The sequence below is a fragment of the Macaca fascicularis genome, chromosome 2, assembly GCF_037993035.2.
Source record: "Macaca fascicularis isolate 582-1 chromosome 2, T2T-MFA8v1.1".
Lineage (NCBI taxonomy): Eukaryota > Metazoa > Chordata > Mammalia > Primates > Cercopithecidae > Macaca > Macaca fascicularis.
The window spans coordinates 86,897,574-86,918,715 of record NC_088376.1 but is presented as its reverse complement, the minus strand read 5'-3'; the positions used below and the strand labels follow the sequence as shown (position 1 = coordinate 86,918,715).

The 21,142-nt window shown below is 34.3% G+C and overlaps 2 protein-coding genes across 9 annotated transcripts in view; one reads left to right on the top strand and one right to left on the bottom strand.

Moving 5' to 3' along the window:
* The window catches only part of NAALADL2 (N-acetylated alpha-linked acidic dipeptidase like 2), a 1,467,871-nt gene that overhangs the window by 626,659 nt on the left and 820,070 nt on the right, over positions 1 to 21,142 (bottom strand). The window lies entirely within an intron of this gene.
* On the top strand, positions 19,686 to 20,142 carry LOC102142503 (large ribosomal subunit protein eL31). The gene has a single exon (XM_045385075.3). It carries the CDS (start codon positions 19,710 to 19,712, stop codon positions 20,085 to 20,087), a length of 378 nt encoding a protein of 125 aa, XP_045241010.2. The 5' UTR covers positions 19,686 to 19,709; the 3' UTR covers positions 20,088 to 20,142.

Sequence of the window (21,142 nt, the reverse complement as noted above, 5' to 3'; positions counted from 1 at the left end):
CCTGTTCCCCAAGAGAATTTTTGAGCATGTGCACAAAACGTAATAAAGATTCTGAAGTATCTATATTTATTTAGTGTTTTTCCAAGGCAGTTTCAATAGATAAAATTAAAATGCATATCACTTTAGATTGAAGCTATGCCCCCACCTTCTCCCATCCCCAAAGCTTTACTGAAATAAATTTTTCCGTTTCAAAATTCTAATCCTTTGGCCTAATTAAGGGATTTCTATCCTGGTTAGAATATTAAAAATGCTCGAGCTAATGGGCCTTTTTGTTTCAAATGTTAGATTTAATTTCCCGTGAATAAAATTTTACAACATGGAAAACATTAGGTCTTATTGAAACACCAGTCAAATAGAGTAATTATGAAAAATGCCAATTAATAAATAAATAAATCCTGCTCAGCCTCTATAATCATAGTAATTGTAAGGGCATATAAGTTTTAAAATAAATGTTTTAACATTTCAAATGTTGAAATTTAAGACATGTTTAAAATGACATAGGCAGTATGGTAAATAGAGTGCTGGATTAGGAACCATGAATTTTTTACCTTTATTACTCAATTTTGTATGGTTATCTAGTCATGTAAAATTGGTCATCTCATATTATTTTGAGGGAAGTTTTTAAACCTTTTCCCCCTTTTCTTATTTTCTTCTTCTTTTCTCTTTTGCTTGCTTTACCTTCCTCCTGCCCACCACATCACCCTTTGTCATATTCCACATTAACAATATATGTAACCTTCACATACAATATGAATAAGATTTAATATATAATTACATATTCATTTATATTATGTATTCTTCAATACTTTCACCTAGAACACACATATAACACATAAACATGTACATACACAAACCTATGTAGAAATTATTTCATAACAAAAAAGATCAAAATGTATGTCCTTTTCTATATCCTGCTTATTATACTTAATCTTACCTCTTGAATATCCCTCCACATCACATGGAATGTTTCTTTTTTTTAATTCTTATCATCATCATATTATTTTAATTAATTGCAAAAATAATATTTTATGCTTTATAATATACCATAACATTCTATATATATCCTTTCATTTTCCTGACGACTAGTTTGAGTAGTCTCTTTTCATATTTTGTTTAGTCATTCAGATTTAATCTTCTGTAAATGTCCTATTCAACCCTTGCCTAATCAGTTTGCTTGTTTGGCTTTCTTGGCAGTTTGAAAGGGCTGTCTTTACATTACATATATCCATCATATTTCTGTTATTGGTATTGCAATTTTTAATATATTTCATTCTATTTTATGTGTAATATTAATACATTCATGGAATTAAGTATGTTACTATTCATTGGCTATTTTCAGGGTTTCCCATCATAGGCTAAGAATATTTACCACTCTATTGAAAATGAAGACTTGTAGATTTTATTTATTTAAATTTTTAAAAAATGCTGCATGTAAGTGTGTTAATCTTTTTCGAACATAAGCAGAGAGAAAGCTCCTCACACTGATGATATTTATAGGTTCTCAAGGTCTTTAAATGACATAAATATTCATTACCATCATTTATGAGGACCTTCTGCTCTTCATAAATATCCACCAAGTATATATATATACATATATATATCTCTCTCTCTCTCTCCAGAATAACTACTACATGTGTCAGTAACATATCACTGTAAGTTGGCAGCATGTATTATTTCTTAATATCTATTCATGTGTACTTAATCTTTTGTTGATCATGTGATGTAATGACATGTACAAAACATCATCTAATTTTCCTATGATTAATGTTCTGAAGTTAGAGAAGTTCAACTAAGGCACTGTTATTCCTCATTACCTAAATGACACAATTACCACAGACATTTTAAAAGAAAAGTGGCCATTTTAAAGAACAAAATTTTGTCTTTCTCAAGAATGTTTGTTTAAACCGTAATATAACCATGTACTAGTTATGCTTCTGCTCTTTAAAGAAATGTACTTCTCCCTGACTAGTTTGGCAGTAATTGGATAGACGGAATATAGCATCACTTCCAGACTCTGCACTGAACAAAATGCTTTTTTTCCTGCTTTTATCTTCAGCAATATCTTTTATAGCTACTGAATAAATGCAGTACATCTATGCATGTTATCTTGAGAAATCAGAAAACCAATTTTTTACCATTTTAAGTTGATTTAGCAACAGACAACATGTTTTATTTTATGTTATTTTCCCTACTACACCTTCTATTTAAGACCCACTAAAAGTAGAGAAAGGAGATCAAACATTCAGAGAAATAAAGGCTCCCTTTCAATTAAACAAAGCTTTTGCTTTTTAATATCAGAATAGAAGTTCCTTTGTAAACAATATAATTTTGTAGTCACTGCAAAGGCAATAGATTTAGAAACAAAATAAAATAACATTACAAGTTATCTATAACTGAGAAGGCAAAACATTCTAAAATGCAACCTGGACAGTTCAATCTGCACCTGTACCGACCCATATAATCCTCAAAGAATAAAAATTTATTCTAAATGCAAAAAATGATTCATGGTTATTCTTCAAATAATATTATCTATTAAACTTGTTTTGGCCTTACTGCACTTCTCCATGTTCCATATTATTTATTTCCTTTCTATCTAAATTGAGTTTTATAGTTCAACCATATGGAGATTTGTGTATGCTTAGTGGAAAAATGCATTATTGGAAGAATGTAATATAATGTTGTCTCTCTAGGGAGTGAAACAGAAACATTATATTCAATGTTTCAGCCAAGTTACTGGGATTGGCTGTCAGCAGTCCACTTCACAACAGAGTTGACTCATCGAGCACATGCTGACTGACCAGCTAGTGCCAAGTGAACGAAGCAATGATGGCCACTAAAGGCAGAGACAACTAAAAGCCTTTGTTAGAGGCTGTTCGTGTTCTGAATGGAGTACAAAACAAAGTACAGATAAAGTCAAGAGAGAAGCATGTGCATGCTGTTATGTTATAAACTTTAAGACGTCTGGCAGATCTAGTGGCAGATCTAGTGGCAAAGCAAGATAGGTTTAGACAGAAGAGACGAGTATTCAGAATAGCTTTTAAAGAATTAACATACACAAATTGGTGGAACGTGGGTGTGAAAATGCCAACAGGTGAAAAGCAAAAATATAGGAAGGTTGGTATAGAAATAAATAAGTATCAGTGGGATCAAAATATTAAATTTACTAGAGCTGAGGATGGGTTGAGTAAGTGCAGTTCCCTAAAGAACAGTCAGATGGAGGAACGTGAACAAACAAAAGAAACAGTGAGCATTTTGTTCTCAAAAGATATGTTGTCTATTTTTGCTCCCTTTCTATTTGTTTAGCTTTTGGAGCACTTTATATTTCTTTCCAATAGGAGCTTTTATGTCCTCGTTCAGTTTATATTCCTGTAAGTAAATCTCCTCAAGTCATTGATTGTATGGTTTCAAAATCAGTGGCCTAATCAGTTTCCTTTTCCTCTAGAGCAAAGTCCATTCCTTTTATTTATCAAATGAAAGACAAGACATCACTGCTCTGTCAGTGCATTTAATTCTGGATTCTTTTAGAGCAGCTCTCTTTTAAACACTTTAAACATCAGATAAAAGGAAGATTTAATAAGCTTTACTCAGCTTAATGTGTCTTCAACACTCATCACTGGAACACTAAATGAAGGAATAATCAAAGAAGGGAAAACAGAGAGGAAATGGGTGGATAAGCAACTAAAGGATGTAGATGTTGAGGAATTAAAATAAAACAAAAGATGGCTTTTAGTAGCAGTGTGTTCTAATGTGTAATGACCTGAACTGCTGACCAAAATATACAGTTGGGTCATTTTGCTTTATGAATGGCTAATCCTAAAAAATAGATGTAGGAAGTCATTGTTGTATGGGAGAAAGTAAGTCACCCAAAAATTCAATATGACTTAAATATTTGGAAACTAAAGTCAACTTTTAATATGATATTTGGTATTAACTTCCATCATGGTTTTAATCTTTTAAAAAAAATTCTCTTAAGATAAAAATTCAGACTATTTTATTTCTTTACACACCTATGGTTTATCTCCCCTCAATTCCAGACCTTCCAAAGTCTCCAATCATTTCTGAAAACATTGCTGATATTAAGACCTAGCCTTCTTTAAATACTTGCAACAATTGACTTGGTCAGCTAATTCAGTTACTCATCCATTAATTAAACAAATATTGAGTCCTTTAGTTCTACACACTGTATATACTCTAATGCATTTATAACAACTATCATTCAACCTGTCTTTATATGTTACAATATATATGTTTGCATATATAAATATGCATATATATAATCATATATGTGTGTGTACTTGTGTTTCTGTGTGTATCTCTAGTGTATGTGTGAGCATCCAGTGTGACATATTCTCATGCACTGCTTTCTCCTCATTTTACCACTTTGTCCTCTCATTTCATGAGTTGAATCTTTAAAGACCTGAGTAGGTTTACTGAGTGTTAAAAAGAAGGCGACTGAGCTAGGTCACTCCATTTCTAAACAGATTGGAAGGATTAGCAGACCTAAGCCAAGAATGTCAGAGGCTCTACCCTTCTACTGTGCTGCCAATGACTTCTAGCATCATTCCCAAGTGTTAGTTTTCTCTACACTCTTTTTTATTTTATTTTATTTTTCCAGAAGTTATTGGAGTACAGGTTGTATTTGGTTACATGAGTAACTTCTTTACTGATGATTTGTGAGATTTTGGTGTACCCATTACCTGAGCAGTATACACTGAACCATATTTGTACTCTTTATCCTTCGCCCCCCTCCCACTCTTCCCCGCCAAGTCCATACAGTCCATTGTCTCACTCTTATGCATCCTCATGGCTTAGCTCCCACATATCAGCGAGAACATATGATGTTTGATTTTCTTTTCCTGAGTTACTTCACTTAGAATGATAATTTTCAATCTCATCCAGGTAGTTGCAAATGCTGTTAATTCATCTATTTTTAGGGCTAAATAGTATTCCATCATGTATATATAATAGATACACTATATATATATATATAATATGTATATATTATATGTACACGATATATATGTATTGTGTATATATAATATATACACTATATATACACACTATATATGCATATGTATGTATATACATATATGTATATATACACACACATATATATACACATATATACATATATTTGTGTGTGTGTGTGTGTATCACAGTGTCTTTATCCACTCATTGATTGATGGGCATTTGGGTTGGTTCCACAATTTTTCAATTGCTAATTGTGCTGCTATAAGCATGCATGTGCAAGTATCTTTTTCATATAATGACTTAGTTTCTTCTGGGTAGATACTTAGTAGTGGGATTGCTGTATCAAATGGTAGTTCTACTGTTAGTTCTTTAAGGGATCTCTACACTGTTTTCCATAGTGGGTGTACTAGATTACACTCCCACTAGCAGTGTGGAAGTGTTCCCTGATCACTGCATCCTCACCAACATTTACTGTTGTTTGTTTTTATTTTTTTCTTATGACCATTGTTGTAGGGGTAAGGTGGTATTGCATGGCGGTTTTGACTTGCATTTCCCTGATCATTCATTAGTGATGTTAGGATTTTTTTCTACATGTTTGTTGGCCATTTGTATATCTTCTTTTGCAAATTATCTACTCATGTCCTTAGCTCACTTTTTGATGGGATTGTTTGTTGTTTTCTTACTGATTTGTTTCAGTTTGCTGTAGATTCTGGATATTAGTCTTTTGTCAGATATACAGATTGTGAAGATTTTCTCCCACTCTGTGGGTTGTCTGTTTCACCTTCTGATGGTTCCTTTTGTCATGCAAAAGCTCTTTAGTTTAATTAAGTCCCAACTATTAATCTTTGTTTTTATGCTTTTAGGTTCTTGTTCATGAAATCCTTGCCTAAGCCAATGTCTAGAAGGGTTTTTCCAATGTTATCTTCTAGAATTTTTGTAGTTTCAGGTCTTAGGTTTAAGTCCTTAATCCATCTTGAGTTGATTTTTGTATAATGTGAGAAATGAGGATCCAGTTTCATTCTCCTACCTGTGGCTTGCCAGTTATCCCAGCACCATTTGTTGAAAAGGGTGTCCTTTCCCCACTTCATGTTTTTGTTTGCTTCTTCAAAGATCAGTTGGCTGTAAGTATTTGAGTTTGAGTTCCCTATTCTGTTCTACTGGTTTATGTGCCTATTTTTATATCAGTACCATGCTGTTTTGGTGACTATGGCTTTATAGTACAGTTTGAAATCAGGTAGTGTGATGCCTCTAGATTTGTTCTTTTTGCTTAGTCTTGATTTGGCTATGTGGGGACTTTTTTGGTTCCACATAAATTTTAGAATTGTTTTTTTCTAATTCTTTGAAGAATGATGGTGGTATTTTGATGGGAACTACATTGAATTTGTAGATTGCTTTTGGCAGTAGGATTATTTTTACAATATTGATTCTACCCATCCATGAGCATGGGATGTGTTTCCATTTGTTTGCGTCATCTATGATTTCTTTCAGCAGTGTTTTGTAGTTTTCCTTGTAGAGGTCTTTTGACTCCTTGGTTAGGTATATTCCTAAGTTTTTTTTTGTTGTTTTTTTTGTTTTTTTTTGGTTTTTTTTTTTTTTTTTTTTTTTTTGCAGCTATTGTAAAAGGGGTTGAATTCTTGATTTGATTCTCTGCTTGGTTGCCATTGGTGTATAGAAGAGGGACTGATTTGTGTACATTAATCTTGTATCCGGAAACTTTGCTGAATTCTTGTATTGGTTCTAGGAGCTTTCTGGGGAAGTCCTTGGGATTTTCAGGGTAAACAATCATATCATCAGCAAACAGTGACAGTTTGACTTCCTCTTTACTGATTTGGATGCTCTTTATTTTAATTTTTTTTCTCTTGTCTAATTGCTCTTGCTAGGTCTTCCTGTACTATGTTGAAGAGGAGTGGTAAGGGTGAGCATCTTTGTCTTGTTTCAGTCCTCAGAGAGAACGCTTTCAGCTTTCAGCTTTTCCCCATTCAGTATTTTGTTGGCTGTGGGTTTGTCATAGATGGATTTTATTACATTAAGGTATGATCCTTGTATGCCGATTTTGCAGACAGTTTTAATCATAAAGGAATGCTGGATATTGTCAAATGTCTTTTTCTGCATCTATTGAGATGATCATGTAATTTTTGTTTTTAATTTTGTTTATGTTGTGTATCACATTTATTGACTTGCATATGCTAAACCACCCCCACATCCCTGGTATGAAACCCACTTGATCATGGCAGATTATCTTTTTCATATATTGTTGGATTCTGTTAGCTAGCATTTTGTTAAGGATTTTAGTATCTATGTCCATCAAGGATATTGGTCTGTAGTTTTCTTTTTTGGCTATGTCCCTTCCTGGTTTTGGTATTAGGGTGATGCTGGCTTCATAGAATGAATTAGGGAGGGTTCCTTCTTTCTCTATCTTGTGGAATAGTGTCAAAAGTAATGGTACCAATTCTTTGAATGTCTGGTAGACTTCTGCTGTCAATCCGTCGGGCCCTGGTCTTTTTTCTGTTGGTAATTTTTAAATTACCATTTCAATCTCACTGCTTGTTATTGGTATGTTCAGGGTATTGAATTATTCCTGATTTAAGCTAGGAGGGTTGTATTTTTCCAGGAATGTATCTACCTCTTTCTAGGTTTTCTAGTTTATGTATAAAGTTTATGCTAGTTTCTAGCATAAAGTTATTCATAGTAGCCTTGAATGATCTTTTGTATTTCAGTGGTATCAGTTGTAATATCTCCTGTTTATTAATGAGGTTATTTGGATTTTCTCTCTTCTTTTCTTGATTAATCTTGCTAATGGTCTATCAATATTATTTATGAGAAATTATCATGGCGGACAGGAGGCAGGACTAGGTTGCAGTTCAGGACAGAGCAGAGGGAGGAGACTTGCATTGTGAATTTTAGCTCCAGATCAACTGCAAGAACAAACCAGCAATCCCAGGAAGACTCCCAGAACCTCTGAAGGAAGCACACTGCTCCTGCAGGACCCAGGAGACACCCCCAATACTATGAGTGCTCCTATTGTGGAAGTGGGAAAGGGAGAGCTTCCTCTCCCAAATACATATCCCTACTGGAGTAACTGAAGGTCTGTTTGTGGGAGAAGGTTCCGACCTTACCTGGAGCTGAGTCAATTAAGAAAATCGAGTGAAATACGGGGGTAGAGGAAGTAGCAGAAAGACCCTGGGAGCTCGCTGGGTCCCAAAGAAGGCAATTCCTGCCTGGCATCAGAGGGATCCATCAGGACGGTGGCCAGAGGAGCAGGGTGAAGGGGGCAGGAAACACCACAGGGAGAAGTAAATCTCCAGCTGAACTCTGTAACAATTATTTGAAATGGACAAGAAGCCTCCTGACCAGACCTCAGGGGAGGGTGCAAATCCAGTGAGCAGACTCCACAGTTGTGGGAAGAACACAGCCCTTTCCTTTTGCAGCTGGGAGGTGAGTAGCCTGGGGCAAGTTCTAAAGTCCATCTCACCCACCAACTAGAAACAGACTTGGGGCTGTTTTGGGGGGATTGGGGCAGGGAAGTTGGGTGTGAGACTGGTCCTTTTGTTCATATGGGAGGTGAATGAGGCCTTAACTGGCAGCCTTCCCCCACTTCCCTGACAGCCTGCATGACTCATCAGAGGCAGCTATAATCCTCCTAGGTACACAATTTCATTGACCTGGGAACCTCACCCCCATCCCCTGCAGCTGCCACAGCAAGACCCACCCAAGGAGAGTCTGAGCTCAGACATGCATAGGCCAGCCCCACCTGATGGTCCTTCCCTACCCAACCTGGTAGCTGGAGACAAAGGACATATACTTTTGGGACTTCTAGGGCCCCACCCACCGCCAGTTACTCTCCATACTACCACAGCTGATGCTCTCTGGAAAGCACCACCTCCAGGCAGGAGGCCAACCAGCACAAAAATACATCATTAAATCTCTATGTTCTTTGAGTCTAGTTAGCCAAGCATGCTAAAATCACTTTTTTTTGGATCAGTGGGAAAGCTATTAGCATGTTTTGTGGGACATTTCTTTCTCATTACAATGCAGCATGTTAAGCATTCTTGAACCCACTCCTTTATCCAGCATTAAACAGCCAGAGCATACCCACCAAACCATCAGACCTGTTCTTAAACTAAGGAAAGAGATGTATAGATCAGAGAGATGGGAAATGGAAGAAGGAGCCTGCAACAAGGCCAACAGAACTGCTTTGTCTGGAGACCACCATTACCACTTGGAAATGAAGTCCAATACTCAGTGGACAAAGGAAGCTGGTCAGAATTCAACTTCCTAAGGAAGGCATCAAAGCAGAGTGATTAGGAATATGGATTTTGGGCCAGACTGGCAGTCCTCAAATCCTCAACTTTGACACATTGGGCAAGCTACTGTAAGTGTCTGTGCCTCAGTTTTTGTATGTAAAAAAATAAATAGTAATGACCCTCTTAGAGCTGTGACGTGAACTGAATAAGTAAATATTCGTAAAGTGCTTAAAACATGATAGTACCTTGTACATGATATATAAAGTTAAGAAATGCATTGATAAAATCAAGTGTATTCTTTCTTAGAAAGAACAGATTAATAGGTATTTCTATTAATCTCACTACCTCCTCCAAGTTTTCCTCTCTGCCATTCCCTTTAGCAACATATAAATAATTTTGCAAATTTGGTTTGTTGTTGTTGTTTTCCAAATAAGTACCCTCAACTGAATAACTAGCTACTTAGGCAAAGCAATGATACTTAAGTGAGAAAGAGACACACAGCAGATGGTAGAAAGCATACAAAAGGAAATTAGTGTACAAAGTTAAAAGAATATGGTTATTTAAAGAAGAATTGAAAAAAATCTAAATAAAGTTCTGTTCTTGGAGCAACAGTGTAACACGACAAAGATGAAATGTCTGAAATGATTTGTTTTTACTGTCGAACCTAGTTAAAATGTCTTATTGTTTTTCATATGTATAATCTGAAGTTTAAAAGTGTAATTATTCCATGAGAATCATGATATGTGAATATGTGAATCATGAAATAATGGAATAGAAAATAATCATAACATGGTTTTCCATAGGGGAAAAATTATTTAATAAACTTGTAGAAGATCACTAAATAGTTGGAACATATTTTAGCTACTGATGGGGGTGGGAAGACTTATATAACTAAAGTGTAAGCATACATACAACTAGTATTTAATGTTTATCAACTACGACATGTTTTCATCAACCATATATCTACTCTTCTTGTGGTGGTGGTTTTCCACAAACATTAGGGAGCATATCTGATCTGCCTGGGGAAAGGGTTAGGCACTAGAGATACATAAAGTTAAGATGTGGTCCCAACCTTCAGGGATTTTATATTCCACAGGTACACAGACATTTAAAAAGCAAAATCATTGTATTATTAGAGAGAGAAAGAAATGAAGTGTTATGGGAGCACAGAACAATTTGACCTAATTCCAAAAGTATATGAGAGTTTTGAGAAGGATTTTCACGGAAGAGGTGCTATCTGTGCTGTTTTAAGGCATCTGTAAAAGTTAGCCTGGGAAAGAACACGTAGAAGAGTCAAGCGAAAAATACTAGGATAATGTGAGTTGGATGGGATTGAAGGAATATGGTAAGAAATCAAGTTGAAGAGGTAATGTTAAGTACAGTATAGTCTGGAATTTAAATTTGGCCTTTTATAGGCAATGGGAACATTTGAGAGTCATGACCTGTTTTGCGTTTTAGAAAGAAACTATATCAAGAAAAGTTTTCAGGGAAGAGTCTCTCTTTAGTAACTTGAGTAAGAAATATTAAAGCCGAATTCATGACAATGAGAAAGAAAAATGGTCAGAGAAAATATAGGGGAAAACATTAAGGCAATCGAAGCTATTAGATTTCATGTCTCACTGGATATGAGTCAAGTTTAACACCTAGCATTCTGGCCCCCATTACTGGGAGGATGGTTGTTCTAGTAACTGCTACAGGAAGTAGAAAAGGAGAAAGGGATTATGTTGAGCATTTTAGAAACTGATTCTGGAGATAATCAGGAAACATCTAAGATGATATATTGATAGACATGTTTGGAATGGACACAATATTAGGCAGTGAGTTTCCTTTTATTCTCCTCCTACAATTACGGAAATAATTTTATCCTTTTATAAATTGTAGGAAAATAACCCTCCTGTTGCTTTTTATCCTTTTATGAATTGTAGGAAAATAACCCTCCTGTTGCTTTTTATTTTATTATTGCTGTAACAATTATATTGTGCTCTTCATTTTTTTTTTGCTTGAAAAAAACCAGGATTACTTAAAGAAAAAAAAAAGAGACAAATTAGTTAACCTGGTGAGAAAGGATTTTATCCTATTTGTTTTATGAAATGTCAATCATCATGGTTCTAAACTGAGTTAGGAACTAGCAACATTCTTCAGGCTAAAATCAAGAACACAGTTGTGGCCCACTAGAGGCATAACCTTTTCAAACAGTCGTAGCCCATTGAGTCATGTAAAATAATAAATGAAGAAGCAAAGCTTAAGCAAAAGTAAAAACAGCTTAATGTAGCTAGTTTCAAACAAATTGATGGTGACAGGATTTGGGAAGGGTTGAGCAGGGTATCAAGAGCCTTTGAAATGGACAGAACCATGCCAGCTGAACTAATGTTAAGTTGGACTTTTGGAAGTAGCAGTCTGAAAGAGCATTTATTTCCAAGCCTATGCATTTGCTTTTGGGTTAACCTGTATTATTTTTTCCCACAGTCTCCTGGGAATACCAACTTTGCTTCAGATGGACTAAGGAAAAAAAAAAAAAAAAAAAAAAAAGATTTCTTCCCCCCCACACACAAAGAAAAAGATTAAGAAGATACTGTCTTAATGTAGCAAATCAATCAGTTTTCCTGGACATACAAGGAGTAACGCATGTGAGATACAGAGACTAAGAGTAAAGCTAAAGCCGAACAGGGAGGCCAGGGACACCTGTGAATTCTGATCTCTCCCTCCACGCAGTGTATGCACCGTAGTCCTTAGTGAACATTTATTCATTCATCTAGTCATTCACATAACAAATACTAATTTGATACTTACAATTTGCTTGCAAATGTGTAAGCAGATAGTTCTGCAATAGTACATAGGCACACGCACAGTCTCATCCCTTGGATGTTTTCAAACATTATTAACATATTATATGTAAAAAGAGGATTATAACCTAGCACAGTATGAAAATTTTAGATAGGAGTAAAGCATGGTATCAAGAAGTAGCAGCAACATACTCTCCCAAGAGTTATATGTGACTTCTAAAGACAGCAGAGGAAAAAAGATACTGAGAATATAACCTGCTTTTTCTACCTTCAGACATGTCTAACTACAGTTCAACTTGTCTCCTGCTAGATGAAGCATAAATCCAGAGAGAACAACCACACTTGAGCTGAGAACCATTCCACCTTCAGTGTCATTCAAAAGAGGCCTTGGAGAAAGCGCTGTGCTCTTTTGGCAGCAGCCACCTTCACTTTTATCTCCAGACATAAAACCACATACCCTGCTGGTGAATACAATCCCTTTTCAAAGGCAAAATAATTGTATAGCATCTAACATGATGCTTTACTTAAAACTATTTATTGAAACATTCCTTAAAGTCTACAATGTCCAGATGCAAATATACACTGAGTAACAACTAATCTGAGAGTTCTGAGCTTCTGATGAAAACAGCAAATAGGTCCTATTTTTGAGGTGCATGAATCACCTGGATACTACCTAATTAGCAAAGCTCACTGTATTTATTTTACATAAAAAATAATGGTGATCTTATGAAAATCCTCAGAGTTTTTTGGGGAAAAAAATCTGCCCTTAAAATGAAAAAATAATCTGCTAAGTATTTTAGCTTGAAAGTACTTGCCAGGTTTCTTGTCAGTATAACCAAAAGTTTCAGCCTAGAAAGTTGTGGAAACTCCTTTTCTTTAACTTTATTCCCTCACAGCATGTTTGTAGTTTGTCACTGCAACCCTCCTTCAACATTATCATTTCAAGGCAAAGTGAGTAAGAAGCTCCAGCACTGTGGAGAAGGTACTGACTTATATTGGATTTATGTGAGTGTATAAATCCTAGAAGCCTGCAGGTAGATTTCATATATTTGTATATTTATTTATACATATTTAACAAGGTATCTAATTTTATGCTTCAGTTGTAAATTTTGGGAACTAATGATTACATAAAATACTGTACATGTGTACAATAGACATTAATCCAGGTAAAGGTTAGAGGTATGAAGTAATATTTAGGAATAGAAAAAAATGTACTTTTAAACATTAAAAATAATCTCCTTCACAGTTTACATGAATATAAAATTAAAATTCTATAACTAGGAAAGGTACTAGATTCTTAGAATTTCATATTTATCTCGAATATAAGTTTTTACGTCGTCCTTGCTAGGAGTGAGCACTGAGGAACAACTTTAAGGCATATTCAATGTTGTTATTCCAAATATGTGTTATTTGTGTTATTCCAAATATGTTCTGATAATGGTTTGTTATTGATCTATGATTAAGTAAATACAGATATTAAAAGCAAGGGATTCAAAACTTTTATATTAATTTTACAGGGTAATTTCGTTTATGTTAAATCTAATTTTTTAAAGCATCAAAAAATCTTCTATAACAGATTAGATATTTATATTTTAATAAAAGAAAGTACTGTAACTGTACTTTCCCACAAATATCTCATGGAAAATTCAAGAAGCACTTTTCCGCACTGCGTTGCAGGGTTCACCAGCTAGAGTGACCCTCACCTGCCCTCAGTGGTAATTTTCTCAATATTGCATTCTTGTTGGCTTCCTACCTTTATTCTCAATTCCATATTTCTCTACAAGAGCTTCCTGATACCTCCCATGTAAATCACCTGAATTCATATTTGTCACACAGTCTGTTCCTGATGTCAGATAGTTTGGTCTGTATCTATGTTTCTGATGTTGATAAGAATGCTTGGTGTATAGGAGTTGTTTGACAAATCTTAATAATTAATTAATGTTTATTACTAATTAAAGGTTGGACAATCTTACAAAAAATCAGTTCTTTTTCTTGTGCCTCAAAGTTCTCAACCATGTACACAGTTGGCCCCTGAACAACACAGATTTGAAAGGGTGTGTCCCCTCAAATACAGATTTTTTTTTCAATAAATATATTGGAAAAATTTTTGGAGATTTGTGACAATCTGAAAAACTTCACAGACTAATTGCATAGTCTAGAAATATAGAAAAAAAGCTATGTCATGAATGCATAAAATATATATAGATACAGTCTATTTTATCATTTACTACCATAAAACGTACACAAAACTATTATAAAAAGTTTTAATTTATTAAAACATATGCACACAAAAACTTACGGACTCTACATGGGCTCATTCACAGTTAACAGAGATGTAAACAAATACAGACATATACAGACTTAAAACATAACTGCGTAAAATTAATTGTAGTACATATTCTATTACTGAAATAATTTTGTGGACACCTCCTGTTGCTATTGCACAGGGCCTTAAGTGTTGCAAGTATCCATTTAAAATGTAATGTAATGCTACTCATCTCTGTGTGAGCACTTTCTCTCTCCAGTAAATTGCATATTGCAGTAAAAAATGACCCCTTATGGTTCTCACCTATTTTTTTCTTATTTTTTAGTGCAATACCATAAACCTGGAATGATACCATGACCCATAAAAAGTGTCACTAATGATGCCAAAATTGCTCCCAAGAAGCAGGGAAAATACATGACATTACACAAAAAAAGCTGAATTACTTGATATGTACCCTAGATCGAGGGCTGCAGCTGTGATTGCTTTCCATTTCAAGACAAATGAATCCAGTGTAAGAACTATTGTTAAAAAGGAAAAGGAAATTCGTGAAACCATTACTGCAGCTATGTCAGCAGGTGCAAAAATCTTGTACTTTTTGTGAAATACCTTTTTACCTCATATTAAAAATGCAACTTTTATGTGGGTGCAATATTATAGTAAGAAAGGCATATCTATAGAATAATACAGTTTGAGAAAATGCAAAGTCACTGTATAAAAACTTAAAGCAAAAAGAAAGTGAATAGTCTAAAGCTGAAGAATTTAATGCTTTAAATTTTTACCTTATATTAAAAATGCAACTTTTATGTGGGTGCAAGATTACAGTAAGAAAGGCATATCTATAGAATAATACAGTTTGAGAAAATACAAAGTCAGTGTATAAAAACTTAAAGCAAAAGGAAGGTGAATAGTCTAAAGCTGAAGAATTTAATGCCAGCTAAGGATGGTTTAATAATTTTAGAAAGAGATTTGACTTTAAAAATACCAAGACAACAGGAGAAGCACTTTCTCCTGTCTCATTGTCAAGAGACAATGGAAGAGCTTCCAGATATCACTAGCAAGATGCCTGGAGAAAGGATATCTTCCTAAAGAGGTTTTTAATGCTGATGAAAGTGCCCCATATGGAAAACAATGCTACAAAGGACATTTACTACTAAGGAACAGAAGTGTGCACCAGGATTTAAGGCAGAAAGAAATAAGCTAACTGTATGGTTTTGTGGAAATACAATCAGGTTTATGATCAGGACTTCCCTTCTCTATTAAGTTTCTAACTCCCAAACCTTGAAGGAAAAGATAAACAACGGTTTTGATTATACAAAAGACGGCCTGGATGATGAGAATCCCTTTTTCTGGATTGTTTCCATCAACTCATGGACTGTCAAGTCAGGAAGTACCTTGCCAGTAAGGGACAATCTTTTAAAGTTTATTTAATATTGAACAATACCCTTAGCCACCCAAACCCCATGGGCTTAACATCAAAGGCATTAAAATAATCTAGTTGCCTCTAAACATAACCTCTTAATTCAGTCTCTAGATCAGGGGGTCATAAGGATCTTTAAAGCTCATTACACATGGTACTTTATGGAAAGAACTGCCAATGCTATAGGAGAGAACATCAGGAATGTCTGGAAGAATAGAGACATCATGAATGTCTGGAAGGATTATACCATTGAAGATACCATCACTGTTACTTTAAAAACCCATGAAAGCCTTCAGGCTCATAACAATAAATTCAACATGGAACAATAATTTATGCCAGTATAGGATGATATATAAATGTCCTTCTGATAGATGATCTTTGAGCATAGATCTATAGACCTAATTCAAAACGCATATACGATCTGCTTCTTTTTTACCTCTTTGCATTCATCACCTTCAGAATCCCTTGCTAATCTTTAATAAGTCACATACGTTCCCATGTCAGGGTATTGACTGAAATACTTTTCAAATAGTTATTCCCATGGCTTGTGCCCTCCCTTCCATTTATTCTTTTGCGTCTATATATCTACCTTTACATATCATCCTATATAAACAATTATCCAGCAACCCCTCTTCACCACCCGCTCCATCTCAAAATGGTTGTTTTTCCATAACTTATTTTTTCATAACGTTTCATCATCTAACATATGATATATTAACTCATTTATTTGCTTACTATCTCCCTTCTTCCACTAGAGTGTAAGTGTTGTAAAATCAGGGGATTGTTTTATTCACTGCCCCTCCCCCTAGCACCCTGAGCAACACTTGGCACACAGTAGGTTCTCCAAAATATATTTAAATGAATTTAAAAAGTGATTGGAAAGTAGACATTATTAGAGTCTCTTGCACTTTCAATTATCCAAATAAATTATCATTACTGGCATAAATGATAGTTCCATGCGGAATTAACCTGGTCATGTGCATATTTATAAGAATTATATAGTCTTAGAGGAAAGACAGAGAGAGAGAATTAAAAATTAAGTTAAAGTCCCACTTAGCTCAAGAATGAAGGGAATAATACTACATTGATTAAATGGTGACTCCAGCCAAATTTAACTCTTACAAAATGGCATGACTCTTGTATAATTTTAAATTTCCCAAGAAATTTTAAATTTCTTGGGGAAAAACTTCACTATTAAATGATTTGATACTCTTAATATAACTAATTCAGAATTACAAGGATGTGGTTCCTTAAATAGAAAAAAAAAATCTTAACAACTTGAACAAAACATGATTCTTAAATGTGTATGTTAATACAACAATTATATTGTAAATACACATCAATTGAGCCATGATTATTAATGCTATGAATTTAAAAAATACATCATCTAAGCTGCATAATAAACTCCTGATCATTAAGGACTCCTCTTCTATAAAACTTGACCCAATAACAACTCCGTATTTATAGAGGCAAATATGTTTTCATACGTTCAGAAAGATTTTCACTGGGGTTTTTCTTACTACATTATATCTATGTTTCCATATAGCCTACCTTTCATTAAAAGTTGACGTGACAGATTACTGTAATTTTCATATTGCTAAATACTTCTGTCAAACCCCTTAAGGCATTTTCAGAATTTAGTTCTTAGATTTGTTGGGATGATTTCTAGGCTCTCCTTTTTGGTACAGATGAGGTGAGCAACAGCTTGAAACTATGATTCATCTCTGTTTTAGTTTCTGTCAAATACTTGCAAGAAAAAGAAAATGACTAATCACCTACTAAAAATGGCAACAGATGCCATAAGCAAAATTTCATTCAACCTGTTAGCTTTGGTTCCAATGTAAAAAAATCATTTAATTAAAAGTCTTAGTTTGAAAATTATATATATATATATACATATATATATATATATAATCTGCTTCTATAACATGAGGTATTAAATTTTAGGCAAAATATTTTAACAAAATTCTTCACAATGACATTCTGCACTTCAGTTTTCACACACCAACACATGTACATGTAGGACATATTTTTCAGTCACTTGAAGATATACATGTAATTTCTATGCTCCAAGAAAGGGCTGCTAGCACTTTGCACACAAATTATCTATTTTTGTCTGTTAAAAGTCCTAATGGTATTATGTTTAGTCACATTAAGTTTCATTAAATAGCAACTAATGTTTTTGTATATTTTTTCTATCTTGTGTATTCTAAATAAACTTTTGCTTAATGTCCAGTGCTTTTCTATCTGCTAAAAACAGAGCCAAAAAACACCTGTTCTATTTTGAAATTCAAAGTAGTATATTAATAAAATAGCAAAAGAACTAAAACTCCTCTAAAACAAAGCAGTGCCTAGTGGAGTTTTTTTTTTTTTTTTTTTTTTTAATTAAGTAATTTTGGAGACTGTCTCTAATACTTGAAACAGGTAGAGGGGTATGGAATGGGGTAAGGATAGGGTAGGCTATATTGTGAAAGAGAAGAGAGAAAGTGGTGAAGTTATTTCTTATCTCCCCTCCATTTCATAAAAAAGGGGCCATAACAGTATGTAATGAGTCAATGTCTATGTAGGATATTCACAGAGACCATTTTTTTGGCCTGAAAGTAGGCTAATTTTGGAATGGTTGTTTTTTCATCTTTCTGACCAATACACATGCATAAGGGCCTGTGTAGAGGAATAGTTAAGTTCTTCTTGAGATAAACCCTCTAAAATTAGTACTTTCATATCTATCATTATATCTTCTACCTAAAGTAGTTCTGTGAGCTCATGAGTCCCCATTTTACAATAAGACAACCAAGGCTCAGAGAATGTAAATAATTTGAAAAAAAACACACACACAACTAACAAGTGGTAGATCTGGAATCTATATAGGGTTTCTGACATTTGATTTTGTTGCTGTTCTACCACATTTGCTTAAATAAGTATCCCTGACATTTTGTAGATTAAAAATATAAAGACTACAAAAGTCAGGTGACTTTCAAAACAACAACAATCTAAGTAGAGTATTAGTCTTTTATTATTTCAAATCCAGTGATAAGTGTGTGAATTTGAAAAAGTCTCATACTCTATTTTAGTCTCATTTTGTACCTGAAAAAAAATGTATAAATCAGTTAATCTCCAAGGTCTATTTCAACTCTAAAATGTGCAGTTTTCTAAATTATATTTTGGCTATACTAAACATTTTAAACTGATCAAAATCCTTAGATTTCAAAATTGCCTTGGATAACGTTAAAAATTATCAATACATTCATAAAGCATTATTTCAGTAAACAAAACAACTACTGATTTGGTGAGTATACATTGGATAGGAGTCATCAGAAACGGTTTCTAGATATAGCTAGCTAACATCGTTGTTAGCCATCATTCAGAAACAATTCAAAAGTAGTGACTGTTGTTATAATAAAAATCCATGCAATGAATTTTTCCCACTGAGAAAATTAATGAACAATTTTCTACCTTTGGTAGCCAATCCATTTGAAACTCAGAAGGCAAATTAATGAATGCTCTACACATTGTGAACCAAATTTTAGCCGCTAATCTTCTAGAAAATGATGACACAAATACATTATACAGACTTGTAGTAATTTATTAAAATGTGAAAAGGTAAAAACTGACCTTCTATGAAACTAATATGACAAAATGGATTTATGAGTGAAATGGTAGAGCATATAATACTATCATAGCATAAGAATTTTAATTTATTTTAAAAATCACTGCACTGAACCTTAAAAATCTAAGACAGCAAGTTTAATTTTCTGATGGTGAAGGTGTAGTTTTGTTCAATAGTAAAACACTACTTTGAAAACTAGCTTTATTTTATTTATAGATAAATATATGTGAGTTCTGAGATTTTTTCCTCTGAAATTTGTCTTGCCACAAGATGAAGTATATCCTTTGCAACAATTTCCAGGAACACTCCAGTAAAGCCCAAAGTGTTTGCAATATTTGTTTTACTTATTTTAAGAATAATAGAGGGCTTTCCTTCTCCCACAATACTTCGCACTCTTCCTTTCCAGCTTGGACCCGGCAGAATGGCTCCCGCAAAGAAGGGTGGCGAGAAGAAAAAGGGCCGTTCTGCCATCAACGAGGTGGTGACCCGAGAATACACCATCAACATTCACAAGCGCATCCATGGAGTGGGCTTCAAGAAGCGTGCCCCTCGGGCACTCAAAGAGATTCGGAAATTTGCCATGAAGGAGATGGGAACTCCAGATGTGCGCATTGATACCAGGCTCAACAAAGCTGTCTGGGCCAAAGGAATAAGGAATGTCCCATACCGAATTCGTGTGCGGCTGTCCAGAAAACGTAATGAGGATGAAGATTCACCAAACAAGCTCTATACTTTGGTTACCTATGTACCTGTTACCACTTTCAAAAATCTACAGACAGTCAATGTGGATGAGAACTAATCGCTGATCATCAAATACATCAAATAAAGTTATAAAATTGAAAAAAAAAAAAAAAGAATAATAGAAGGGAAATTAAAACATGCACAACCCAAATAAGTTTCATTCCAAAATAAATTAATCAATTATATAGCTAACTGACACTTTCAGTCTTTATTTTTAGAAAGGACCTTAAAATTATTTCATTTTGGGGAGAACAAATGTGTTTATTTGGGAGATTACTGATTACACAATAATGTAAAGTAAATCACTGTTGGAGAAGCTTTCCATGGGATACTCTTAAACCCACTATTTTCTTATAAATAGATAAGAACTGTCTTACTTCAAGATTTCAAGTGTGATCTAATTAGTCTTGTGTTTTCCACAAACTTCTTAAAGAAATCAATGAGAATCTTTGTTACTCAAAAGGTTTAGCCTTACACACTCTCTCCAAAACAATGGTTGCTATAAAATAAAACCAAAATGCATACCTTATATCTTTTGGGGATCAAATAAACTTTATTGCTCAGCAAAGCCTTTCTTAATATCCTTGACAGAGTTAAGCTTCTCTCCTCTCGGCTTCCATCAAATATTTCTCCCATACACAAAAATATCATTCAGGGTGTGCTTTCTGGGGTTAGTATTGTGGATACCATATGGAGACAAATCCCTGACATCATTTTTGACAACTGCCCCTCTGCTCTCTCCAATTTCCTCCTTCCAAAATTAGAACATTTCCATGACCAGTACATCCTATGTTATCTCTTATAAAAATATTGATCCAACTCTGCTCTACAATGAATTTGTGATGCCCTCCATAAAGCCTCAACACTTCTACCAATTCCTGATTACTTGACTATATTCAGTTTTTATTGCCTCAACTATTTGAATGTGCCTGCATCGGCTATAATATTTGGGACTTTATTAAAAAATAATTTCTATATTTAAGGTATGCAACATGATATTAGAGGACACATATAAAGAGTAAAATGGTTACTGCAGTGAAACAAATTAACATATTCATCATCTCACATAGTTAGCCCTCCCTCCTTTTTTGTGGCAAGAGCAGCTAAAATCTT

What these genes read in the sequence shown, in the direction of transcription:
- LOC102142503 (XM_045385075.3), top strand. Translation starts at nt 19,710, where the DNA reads ATGGCTCCCGCAAAGAAGGGTGGCGAGAAGAAAAAGGGCCGTTCTGCC.